The following is a 12,646-nucleotide window of genomic DNA, read 5'->3' as shown; positions in this document are numbered from 1 at the left end:
GTGTGTGTGTGTGTGTGTGTGTGTGTGTGTGTGTGTGTGTGTGTGTGCATAGTGCTGGGATTTGAAACCAGGGCCTTACGCACAGTAGGCAAGTGCCAAGTGTCTTATTACTGAGTTACATCTTCTATCCAAAGGCATTTTGTTTACTCTCAGTCCTCGCTGTGTTTAGACGCTAAATTTGAAATGTGAAGGAGAAAGAGACGAACATTATTTCTAAGCTCATCATGTTGTTTATCCAATTAAGTCAAATAATAAAGCGTGTCATATTAAGACTGAAGAACCACAGAAAAACCATCTCTAACAGAACTAAAATAAATGCCTTCCTCTTTTCTTTCCATGTCTGTATATAAAGGCAACCTGTTGGGTGTTAATGCCAGATGCTTTCTGTTGCCTGACTCAAAAGTTGCAGTCATATTTGCCAGAAATTAAAGCAATTACATAAGGCCTGCACCACTGATTAGACTAATTAATAACCACCCAGTACTTGTGGGTTTGCCCTTTCTGTAGCTGGATTGGGCTGACAGAGTTTGCAGGTCTCTGCTTTCACACTAGATGTTTGCCGTACAATGAAAGACACCATCTGAAACCTCTGTTGTGCAGAGCTCCCGGGATCTGACCCTCTTTGCTGTCCTGCATCAACACTGGAAAAACAAGATTTCATTCCCACCCATAAAAAGAAACACCTGTTTTGCTAATCAGTGAGGAAGTTTTAGTCAAAACGGGTGCACACTATTTGGAAACAGCTTAGAGATTCATGGTGACAGCCTATTCGGCTTTTGTTGCATTGACAGACAAAAGCGGCTTTCCAAAACCCTCTTTCACCTGGGACAGACACAATTTAGAGAAACACGTTTGCTCTGTCTGCAGTAGAATTGTGGGCATAGAGCAATCATAGAGCAATGAGATGTTAGTGTCTCAATGCAATGCTTATGCCCGCTCCTCCCAAGCGTCCTTGACTGTATGTGGTGATAGCTTAGTTGAATACCAGGAGATAAAACCCCTGCACTAAAATTCTTGACATTTCCTGTTTTTTTCTATTATCTTCAGGTGACCTTTTTCTTTTTCTGCCAGTCACATAAAATGAACATGAAGCAAAAAAAAAAAAAAAAAAAAAAAAAGGATAATCAACAGAATTTTTACATTTCATTATGTAATAGTTTAGAAAGACTGTAACATGTTAGTGTCATCATGAGAGCTGGCCTGAGGTACACTGCTTCAAACTGCCAGTAAAGAACAATCATGTCCATGATCAATGTGTGAGTTTAGCGACCATGTGAACAGGGGTCAATTGAGAAAGATGACCTCATCAATTCCACACTGGAGCTACAAAGCCAAATGCCCCTGAAAGCCGATTTCATCGCAATCCGAAGAGAGTGAGCATGCATTGCAGCATTCAGGAACCAGCTGGAGTCACCTGTGGAAGACGCACATGGCTTGCCCTCAAGCCATGAGGAACACAGTTAGCCGAAGGCAACCTGTGTGTGCTAGCTGTAGGAAAACATAAGCTCGTAAGTTATATTTTACCTGTCATGCTTAAATCTTTCTTTTGTAAATCAAAGATGGTTTCTGCTAGAAGTAATTATAAATCAGTATTCTACTGTGGGGGGCGGTCAAAGAAGTTTGTTTGTGTGTGTGTGTGGTTTCCAAATTCCAGGACTATTAGTCTAAACCACAGGCGACCTGGGTAATAAAATCACATTGGAAGGACATCTTCCATTTTTAAGCACTCTGCGCCTCTGGCCTCTGGCGGGCATTTCCTTGTTAGTCTTTCAGAGCACTAAAGCTGTAAAAGAAAAGCACACACTCTTCCTCTAATGTACTAATTGAAGACACATTATATAAACATAAATAAGTAAACATTTTCTAAAAGAAGTTAAAAATTTTTTGTGAGTTTGGTGACTATTGGCTTGCTTTTGTGATCCACCATGATCCTGGGATGGTTTGTTTTTCTGTTTGTTTGTTTTTCTCTTCCAAACTACTTGGGCATGCATTTTTAAGCATTTAGCTTTTATAACTAGGACAAGTACTCTGCAGGTGATGTATTTTGTTGTGGAAGTGAGCAGAAACACAGTATGCTACAACTTAAAATCTGTTCTGCAGCAATATGGCCAAGTTTCAAGCTGGGAGTTGAAAACTTAGATGTTTCCCCCGTGGCTGCTGGGTCTCACTTCTCTGAGACGTAGTGTCACTGGTCACTTAAGAAGATGGTGTGCATCTATCAGCAGAGCATAGAGGACAGGCACCATCTTAATGGCTCTTGGGTGTTTATAGGCTCTGGGGACCAAGATGGAGTGAAGTCAGCTAAACAAATGAACAGGATCTTTCACTAGTTAACTGACTAAACGTATTCTGGGTTGTTAAGGGAACTGATCAAGAGAGAAGTGGGGTGAATCAAGACATGATGGGGAGGTAACTGGGGTGCCCTTTGTCTGATGTCAGCAGAGTCTCCTGAGACCTACATTCACACAAAGGCTAACAAAGGAGCTCATATCCCCAGTGTGGGGTGGCTGTTGCTTCTGACCTGACACATTCCCACCTAGAGAGAGGCAGGAGACTGGGATAACCCAAGCAGCTAAGAAACTTACAAGACTCAGGAAGCCCAGAAATCGAAAGGATTCTCAGATACCATGGCCAAGGTTAAATTAAGCCATGACCACTGCAATGGGGAGAAGAGTCTGGGTTGGAGCTGCCCTCCAGGGGAGCAGGGAACTCTGGGAAGGCAGCTTCTGTAATTTATCACCCATGTTGGGGTGGGCTTTTCAGTGAGGTAGAGACCGGCAAGTCACATGTTCTTGTAACAACCTTTCCCCGATGTCCCTGGGGGCATCTTAAGAAATTCCCTGGGATTTCTGGTGGGAGGGAGGTGAGACTCACCTTCATGCTCTCAGCCACCCACCATCCTGGGTTTTCCGTGCCTGAACACTAACTTCTAACAGCTCGTTTCACCAAGCTGGTGGTCACCTTACCTCTTTTTGACATGACTTTTCTCATGCAAAACAACACAGACAGTACATTAAAGGTATAAGATACAAATGAACAAAAACTAAATCCAACAATGCAAAGCTACAAACTCCAAAAGCCTGAGGAGAAATACCTCGTGGAAATGGCATCCACAGTTGCCCTGCAGAAATTCTTTGTGCCGTCCCATCGTGACAGTGAATGTGTCCACTACTTCGTAGCCGTGCTTCTTGGCAGCCTCCAGAATGCGCAGATTTTCTTTATGTAAGTTCTGTACTTCACTCTGTATTGCCAAGCAAGAGACACAGGGTTTTTATTAACTGAGGATTATCTTATGATTTAGCAACTCGAACAGACATTATGTAAACAGCATCTTCTTTTATCAAGATCGGTTGTATTGTGAGATGAATGTCATGTCAATTTTAAAAATAAAGACACGCTCTAATTTTTTTCTCAAAGCATCAGCATAACCATTCATGTATACATGATGCAACAATTAATGGATAACAGATATTCTCAGTTTTTATTTTTTTCCTTACCTAAAAACGATTAAGTTTATTGCTCATAAGTACATTTAAAATTTTCAAATTGTAAACTGGTATTTGACATACCACGGGACAGGCCTTCATTTGCTTGGATTCACATTTAATTAAGCCACTTGAATATTAGTTGGCACCTGATTTTTGCTTCGCTTCCTGCTGAGGGACAGAACGGTGGGTTACATGGTATGTGGTCCATGCTTGTACGTCACAACCCTCTAATTGGAGAAATGGATCTATCCACAGCTAGTAAGTCCTTCATTCGGGGAAAGCACACCAGATTCTGCGCTGAGAGGAGGATCCCTGGCAGAAGTGCGGCAGCTGCACCATGACACTTCCAGAGGACTCCAGGGTAGTTTGGAGTGAGGTTTGCTACTTGGACATGGAGGAAGAGTATGGTCGGGTGAAGCAGCAGAACTGAGCGAGGGTTCCGGCTGCTGTCCCTCTGGATCACAGTCTCCCCTCCTGTCTTGCTGTGTTGCTGCCAGTGACTGAGTCTAGCTAGGGCTCTAGTTCAAGTCCACCCTGTCAGGAAGGGACAGCACCACCTATTACTCTGGCTCCAAGACCTTCCCATGCCTGGTTCAGTTTCTCAAAACCGGCCTGCAATCTGAGACTTTCTCCCCAATCCAGCCTACTTCCTCTCCTTTCCCATCAGACACTGTGTCAAATTCAGTCTTCAGCACGTTGGCTACTCGGTAGATATGTGGTGAAAACTGAACGGCATTCATTGGACTGCAGTGCAAATGCTTCCTGCCTACGCCTCAACACTTCTGTTTATCCCCTCTACGCATTTCCTCAGCACTTCTTCTTAGTCCATCAGTCCTGTTGTGATGCCTCCCAACGAACACAGGGAAGGAATCACCATCCCGTTTCCCATCTCTGAAAGGTAATAGGAATTTTTTTTTTCCTCATTAGAAAAGGCAAACAACTACTAGCATTTGTTAAGCCAACAGCAGGATAAAAGAAGTGGAACACATCATTTATTTTTCTTCTGTTTGCGGGGCTTGCATGCTTATTTATAACCTAGCACTCAGAGAAGATTGTTTTCTTTAAGATAAAGTCAGTGACTAGAGAAATGTCATAAAGAGGAAGCCCCAGATTAATACTTAATAAGTTAATACTTGACTGGTGTGAGGAGGTGGAAGAGAATATGATCCATGAAGAGGACATGGATTTGAAGACCCAGAGCCACTGAGAGCATGGCATGGTCTCATGTACGTGTGTACCTGCGCTCTGGTGAGAAGGGGAGAGTCTACACAGGAAGCCAGAGGCCCATCTTGAGCAGCTCTGAGAGTATATGCTAGAGTTCAGAATGGGGTCCCTTGCTTCTTTCTGTTTTCTACCTCTCTTCTTCCCACCTCCTGCCTTCACTCTGTTTATTAAAACCGACGAGCTGGACCACGGCTCTGGCGGCAGGCAGAATCTCAACAGTCTACAGTATAGTAAGTGCAGAAGACATACCTGCTGAGACAAATGGTTGGGAGCTAACGACCTAAACATAAGGGGTCACAAGTACCAGCTGCTGTGAAGGACACTGTAACCAGAAATAAGCGGTGCTACCAGCATCTCCCGGAAGAACCGCAGCCTTTGAGTAACACTGAAAAGGTTCTAACTCCTAATTTAGGGCACAAAACTATCCAAGTTTCCTTCCCTGATCCCCAGTTGTCCTAAAACCTTCTACTCCAACTTACTCTAAGTTGCCCAAACCCAAGATGGCCTCAGTATGGCGGATTTGGAGTTCGGGCTTTGACTACAGTTCTCTTGCATTGTAGATCACTCGGCATTCAAGAAGGCAAAGTTTTGAGTAAGAAGGCGATACCACGCTTTTTGTGCTTGAAAACACTAGATGGGCTCAATATAGACACAAAGGATGACCTTAAGCTGCTGACAGTGTGTCCCTGACCTGTGACTGTGCTCACTTGTAAACATGGGCTGGTCTCTGCGCTTGAACAGGAACGGCTGGTTCTCTGACCTACAGATACCTTTCTTTCCCATGCTATTTTTTTCTTCTCAGTGCTGAGACAAATTTACTATCTCAAGAACTAGCCAGAGGCACCTAAAACCTCTCATTTATGGCTATCCAACTAGAGAAAAAACCAATAATATTACACACACACACACACACACACAAAAGATACTATTTCCCAAAAGAGTCACTGATATTGACGGTCTCACTTGTGGTTTCAGCATGAATCTGAGAGCCTCTTGCTAGAACCTCTAACAGTGAACACACAAGCTCTCTCATCTATGCGTTCATTGCTGTTTAGCACAGCTTGGATTTGGTTTTTTTCTTCCTCGATCTCAGCACATCATTTATAGTATATTTATGGGCTACAGTCTCCTGGTCTGCAGGAACAGTTAGGGTACATTTGGAATATATTTCATAAGTGCATATATATATATTTTTTTATTTTTATGAAGGCTGACAAAATGGTAGCATGTCTGTTGGCTCCTTTGTGATCAGGGATCCTAAATCCCTGCAGCCTAGGAGAAACGGCCTTACCTGTGTTAGGAAATGCACTCCTTCCACCGGCAGATGAAATCCAATCCCCAAGGTTTTGATGATCACTAGGATATTGAGCAAATTTTCCCTGCATGAAATGATGAGAAAAGTCATAGACTTCAGCTGCATTTCCACACGTTTGCTAATTGCACAAACATATATGACAGAGTCCTTTCAGAGTTTAGAATTTAGGTTATTGATGTGCCATATAGTAAGATTTTTCTGTAGACAGTGTTTTGTGTGTTAATTAGCTAATAGTGACAACTAGGTTGTTTCCGATGGGAATGTGTGAGACAGTGCTCTGAGAACCTTCGCTCTATATGCATGTTTGCTGTGACACAACGTCTTGTTCTGTGTGTTTGAATTACAGGTATGTGCTACCACACCCGACCAGAAAATATGTTATGACCCAGAGTAAATTTTAAATTAGAGTGCTGAAGATCCCGGGTTAAATATGAAAGTATTTTGAAGTGTGAAAATTTCCTTTAAATCTCTAATTTTAAATTCCAAATCTGCCCTCGCGATAAGCCCCAGATGAGGTTTGGTTACCTAAACGCTACTTTCAAAGAAAAGATTAAGACATTGATGACAGTAGTTGCAGAGATTTACCTCTTTAAAACCTTGTGAATAATTTGCATGTGATTGGAATTAAGCCACTGAACACCACCAACAACCAACACCGTCTGGTCAGTATTCTCTAAGGGATGCGATCTGGAATCCAGAAAGAAAAGCAACACATGTTGTTTTAGAACAGATGGTAAACATTTTAACTGGATTGCCTCCTGTGTCAATGAACCACGCCTGGCTTCCTGATCACAAGACTTCCTTGTCATTTGCAGTCCGTTTTCAGTCACGTTAGTGGGTATCTAAGCCTTTCAGCACACTCGATACATCACGTTCAGTGGTGACTGCACAGTGGTGGCATTTTGCCATTCGTGGTAGCTCCGTTGTACCTTTGCAGGAGATGCTCAAGCGCTGTCTCGAATGTTGGTCTCGATGAAGGGCTTCTCCAGAACTGCGGGTAGTAGGAATAACCGATCAGTGTCTTGCCACCGTTGACCCTGGGGTAGAGCTTCGTGCCATGTACTTTCTGCCCCTCCTGCAGTGTTTCATTCAGTCTCTCGATGAGGTAGTACATCATCCCTCTGTTGGTGGAGTCTCCAATGAAAAGAATCTGTACAGAAAACACGTTTGTTGTCAAATCAGACGTTTACCTGGTACATAGTACAATCAAAAATATTTTGTTAAGTGCTCGCACAGCTACACCTCTAATCGAAGGGTGGTCCTTTAGCCTTTAGAAACATCCGTCATCTTCCCTATCATTATATCCCCCTAACTTGCTCACTTATCTCTTCCATGTTTTTAGTAATGACATCATCTCCTGATTTAGTAATTAGTGTCTGAAACTTTCATTTGATATTATTTTTCAATTTTTCTATCTCCCTCATATCCATTGTTTTAATGTTTGTCTAGTCAGCTAACAAGTTTAACTAATAAAAAAAGATCCATGGAATACTGCAGAACTCTAAGAACACTTGAGCTTTTTCAGTCTGTGTGATAGATGTGCTAACCCACAGAAGGGGTTCCACAGAAAACATGCCATTACCTAAAAGAAGAAAGAAAGCAATGTCTGACTGGAACCTTTGTGAGCGGTGTCTCGCTCAGCTTTGCGCATCCCAGCGATACTTGTTTGCAGTGAGGGCTGTCCTGCTCCTGGCACAGCTCAGCTTCAGGCTTGTACCGCCTCAAACCTGTACTGCTGTAAACATACCACTTACAGCTTCTCTTCTGCACCCCAATTCGTTCAAAGCTATCTCATTGGCATGCTCAAAATTGCATTCATCACCATTGTCGACAGAGTCAATTCTGACCTAGTTGTGTTTAGTCAACAGTTACTGAGACTTCATTGCGTAATAGTCTCCGTTATGTGGAGACTGCCACAGATGGGAAATTTGAGACTTGGGGGATGGGTCGTAAATCTAGTCAATGGTGAACACAAGCCTCAAACCCAGGTCCTCTGACTTCCAGAGCAGGTCAGTGGCCCACCTTCTCACTGCATCTCCTTGTGTTAGCGTGGCACACTTAGGGTTTCTCATGGAACGTGATTTGTATTCCACAACATCTGTTTTTCCCTTGTGTTAATCCATCTGCCTAGAGAGGTCCTTCCTATGCAATCCCCCATCAACCACCAGAACCAACATAAATGGCGCTCCTACCAAAGGTCTCCTCTGGTGTCCCAGCTACAGTTACTCACTGTATTCTGTGACTCCATTAAATTTCAGTTTCGTTATAGATTTTATCAAAGGCTGAGTGACATTATGGCTACTTGCATCTGTGTCTTTTCTGTCATATATTACCAAGAAGTATTTGAAAGGTAAATTTTAAAGTTTGCTTTCCTTCATGGTGCCACACACACACACACATGAAAAATACACAGAGAGTCAAAAGTAATAGGAACGTTTTCGGATAAGATTTAACTCATTCTTCAGTTTTGCTTTGTTTTCTCTCTCTCTCCAGGATTTGGTTTTTCCCTTAGCGATGCACATATTCTGTTACAGTTAGAACAGCACAAACTGCCATCAGTTCTCATTTCTCACATCCACAGTGAAGCTTCTAAGAATCTGCAAAGGTGTATTCCCTCCTCGGTGTGCTCAACTACCTCCCTGAGGAAGCCTAGGAAGCTATTCCAATTAGCCTTCAGATACAATACTGCTGTCATAGGCATAGTTGCTGAACAGAGGAATGTGGCATGCCTTGCGGTCAAATTCCATCTGGGTGGTAATAGTCTAGCACCATAAGATAGTGAAATAAATCGAATTGATTCTTGATAAATTTTACATCTGGTTTTATGGTCTAGATTTTTGATTTCTTTAAAAATGATTTCTCTTTAGTGGTAGAGACTGAACTCTGGTCCTTACTCACACGAGAGAAGCTATCTGTCACTAAATTGTCTCTCGTCTTTCCATTTTTAGACAGGGTCTAAGCTATCCATGCTGGCCTTAAACTTGCTCTGTAGCCTTGGCATGCCTTGCGAACCTCTTGATTAACTCTCACAAGTGGCTGGGATTACAGGTTTGTGGCACTGGGTTCAGGAGAATTGTTACTTTTCAAGAGGACTTTTGGGCCACCAAGAAAATGCTTCAGGAAGTAGCGACCACTCAGTTCCGTCTGTGGTAGTTTGTTGGGGTTCTTTACCGCAGACAGAACAGCTTCAATAACATAGATTGCTTTGTGAATGTTTCCCGAAGCCAGAAATACACATCCAAGAGGCTGACAGGGCTGTTTCCTTCTGGAGGACTCTTCAGCTGGTCGATGTTGGTCTTTTCTGTCTGCCTGTGGTCTCCCTCTGTGTATCTGTGTGATCGCATCCTAACACTCTGGCTATACTGGATTTTGTAGACCACACATCTGCCTTGTTTTACCCTGTTTGCCTCTTCAGTGACCTTATGTCTGAATATCAGAACTGTCTGGGATATGAGGGTTTAAACGTTCAGCTTATGAATTTGATGGGGATAATGCAATTCAACTCAGAACACTAAGAATCATTGAGACAGAGTCTTTTGTTGTTGTTATTGTTTTAAGACAGGGTCTCTATAAAGTCCAGACTACCCTCTAACCCATGATCTTCCTGCCTCACACTCTCACATGTCAGCTAAATCAACTAAAGATTTCTCATTGTTTCTTTTCATTTCCACATCCTCTCCAGCATGTGTTGTCACTTGAGTTATTAATCTTGGCCATTCTGCTGGGTGTAAGGTGAAATCTCAGGGTTGTTTTGATTTGCATTTCCCTGATAACTAAGGACATTGAGCATTTCTTTAAGTGTTTCTCTGCCATTCCATATTCTTCTACAGAAAATTCTCTGTTTAGCTCTGTACCCCATTTTTTAATTAGATTATTTGATTTGTTGCTTTTTAACTTCTTTAATTCTTTATATATTGTGGATATCAGCCCTCTGTCAGCTGTAGGGTTAGTGAAGATCCTTTCCCAATCTGTAGGCAGTCATTTTGTTTTGATGACGGTGTCCTTTGCTTTACAGAAGACTTTCAGTTTCATGAGGTCCCATTTATTGATTGTTGACCTTAGAGCCTATGCTGTTGGTGTTCTGTTCAGGAAGTTGTCTCCTGTGCCAATGAGTTCTAGTATTGAATTTAATCCTTCCCAGGCAGTGTGCACCGCACTAAGTATCCCAAGCATTAGGTATTTCTAACATGGACTACAGAAAGATATGGGAATTCAGACAAGTCAAAGAAATTGCATATTACTTCAAGAACATCTAGATTTCCTGTCTTTTCCATGTGGCTTTATCCGAAGCCCACCAAAGCACATCAGAAGCAAATTAGCACTGTTTCAAAGCCCTTATGTACTACTCTTTAAAAACTAGATGATATTTTAAGTAAATTATGTTCCTTCTACAAAAGTTTGTTTCCTTTGTGTGTAAATTGGAGGGAATAACTGCACCAGAGGGCTTAAGAGATGTCAAATACCAATTACTGGCAGTCAGAGAGTGAAATGCCAATGTATGCTGGTCTCGAAGCACAAGAAAGATGAGCAGCACGTTTTATGTTTCCAGGGTACACTGTAGGGTGCTTGAAACTCACTAGCACACACACAAACATGGCAGAAGTAAGAAGAATCAAAGTCCTAACTAGCTCTCTTCCATCCCCATCAAGCTAGCTACCACTGGGAGCAGCAGGCCTGAAAATCAAAACTCTTGCTGGAGGACTGAAGCCATGAGCCCTCTCAACGGGGCCCTGGAGTCTCCATGGCGGAGTGGTAGCCAGTAAGAGCTACATGCAGATTGGTAGACAGTTCATGCTCCACCATGAGCAAACAAGTGCTGCTCCATAGTCTTCTTTAAAGCAGGTGGTACTAGATAGCTGTCAAGATACAGACCAGGAAAGAATCTCCTGGAGGGTTACTTGATCCAGGCCTTTCTATTTATGGAAGGTGGAACTGATAAAATCTAACTAAAGCATTCAGCCATTATCTTAAGGTTGTTCTGTCAGTGAAAAGGCTTTGCCAGAGCTAAGTTAGGGTTCCTAGTAATCGAATATACCTACCTTCAAAATGTCAGCTCACTCAGTGCACAGAGCACAATTACACAACATCATCAATTACAGGTGGCCTTTTGATCACATGATTTCCCATTCACTCTTTAGTGTCTTAGTTAATTTGCTAAATTACCAAAGGAAGTTAATTATTTATTTTGAAGGATACTTCCTATTTTAAAAGATTTATATTATTATAATAAATATCTGTAGCTGTCTATTGAGTTGACAAATCGTCTCCAGTGAAAACTATAATGGCCTTAGAATGGTGTGCGAAGGTATTGGTTGGCATAAACAACCAAAGGGGGGGCAAGTAAGAATTGACAACAATAATCAACTTTGTTAATAAAAGGCTAAAAAAGCTAGCCCCTGTCCCCAAATTAAAGAGAATTTAAGAACCCAGTAACCATATGGGGATGTGGTAAGCAAACCACATCACGTAAATTGCTTAGTGCAAGTAAAGTAGACTTTTTGGGTCTTTATTCTCTTGTTATATTCTTTAAGTTTTTTAATGGTTTGTTTTACTGTTATGTGTATTGGTGTTTTTCTGCATGTATGTCTATGTGAGGGTGCCAGATACCCTGGGATTGGAAATACAAATAACTGTGAGCTGTCATGTGGGCGCTGGGAATTGAACCCAGGTCCTCTGGAGGAGCAGCCAGTGCTCTTAATCGCTGAGCCATCTCTCCAGCCTCATTCTTCTATTAAGTCTGAGTCTGAAGTAACTTGAGCATTTCTGATTAGCACGAAAGTGTGCCCACACGAGGCTGAAAAGCAGGGATCTCATGAGATAAACGCCCATCTGTCAGCAAGGCAAGGGGCAGCTCAGCTGTAATATGCAGCTGAGATTAATGAGATTGCTAATAAGATTTAGGTCAGGATGAAAATCTAGTCAACAAAACATTTCTCTGTGAATTTTGATATGGTTATAATGAATGTTTTCTAATTATGCATTTTAATTATTTTAGCTATACATGCACAGCCAAATTGCTCTTTGGCATAAAAATAAATGTAAGATCAGGATTTAAGCAACCCACTCTCAATCACACAACACTGAGCAAAACAAAAAAAACAAAACAAAAAAACAAAAAACAAAAAACAACAACTGTGTGATGGCAGGTAGAGTGACAATGAATTGTGTAATTTTCATGGAATTCATGTGTTACTCGAGACATACTATAATTTTAACACCCTAATGTCCAAGATCCTACATGACTTAAAAACACTACTTAAAAATTACATGTTAACCAATGTAACAGAATTAAAGACCAAGTAATAGTTCCATACACCTAAAAACATCTGACTTTTGATAAAGAAGACAAAAAATATACACTGGAGGATAGAGCATTTTCAATGAGTGGTGCTGGTCAAACAGCATATCTGCATAGAGAAGAATACAAATACTTCCATATAGATCATCCTGCACAAAAGCCAACTCCAAATGGATCAATGACTTAAACGTAAAGCTAGGTACCCTGAACTTAGTAGGAGAGAAAGTAGGAAATAGGTTTGAACTGACTGTTATAGAAGACATTGATAGCTTAGACGTCAAAAACAATTAGTGAATGAGACCTATCAGGCTAAAAAAACTT

At 41.7% G+C, this 12,646-nt stretch overlaps 1 protein-coding gene across 1 annotated transcript in view; it reads right to left on the bottom strand.

Annotated features, from left to right (window-relative positions):
• The window catches only part of Cped1 (cadherin like and PC-esterase domain containing 1), a 269,206-nt gene that overhangs the window by 15,130 nt on the left and 241,430 nt on the right, over window positions 1–12,646 (bottom strand). The window contains exons 18-21 of the mRNA XM_055608217.1: window positions 6,957–7,177; window positions 6,613–6,714; window positions 6,004–6,091; window positions 3,095–3,241 (exon numbers count right to left, since the gene is read on the bottom strand). Of these exons, the coding sequence (XP_055464192.1) occupies window positions 3,095–3,241; window positions 6,004–6,091; window positions 6,613–6,714; window positions 6,957–7,177 (558 nt within the window). The remainder of the gene's footprint in view (window positions 1–3,094; window positions 3,242–6,003; window positions 6,092–6,612; window positions 6,715–6,956; window positions 7,178–12,646) is intronic.

Source organism: Psammomys obesus, unplaced genomic scaffold (assembly GCF_907164565.1).
Source record: "Psammomys obesus unplaced genomic scaffold, mPsaObe1.curated_primary_1811, whole genome shotgun sequence".
In the NCBI taxonomy this organism is placed as follows: Eukaryota; Metazoa; Chordata; class Mammalia; order Rodentia; family Muridae; genus Psammomys; species Psammomys obesus.
Note: the sequence above shows the minus strand (reverse complement) of the source record. Positions and strands in the feature narration are given on the sequence as shown.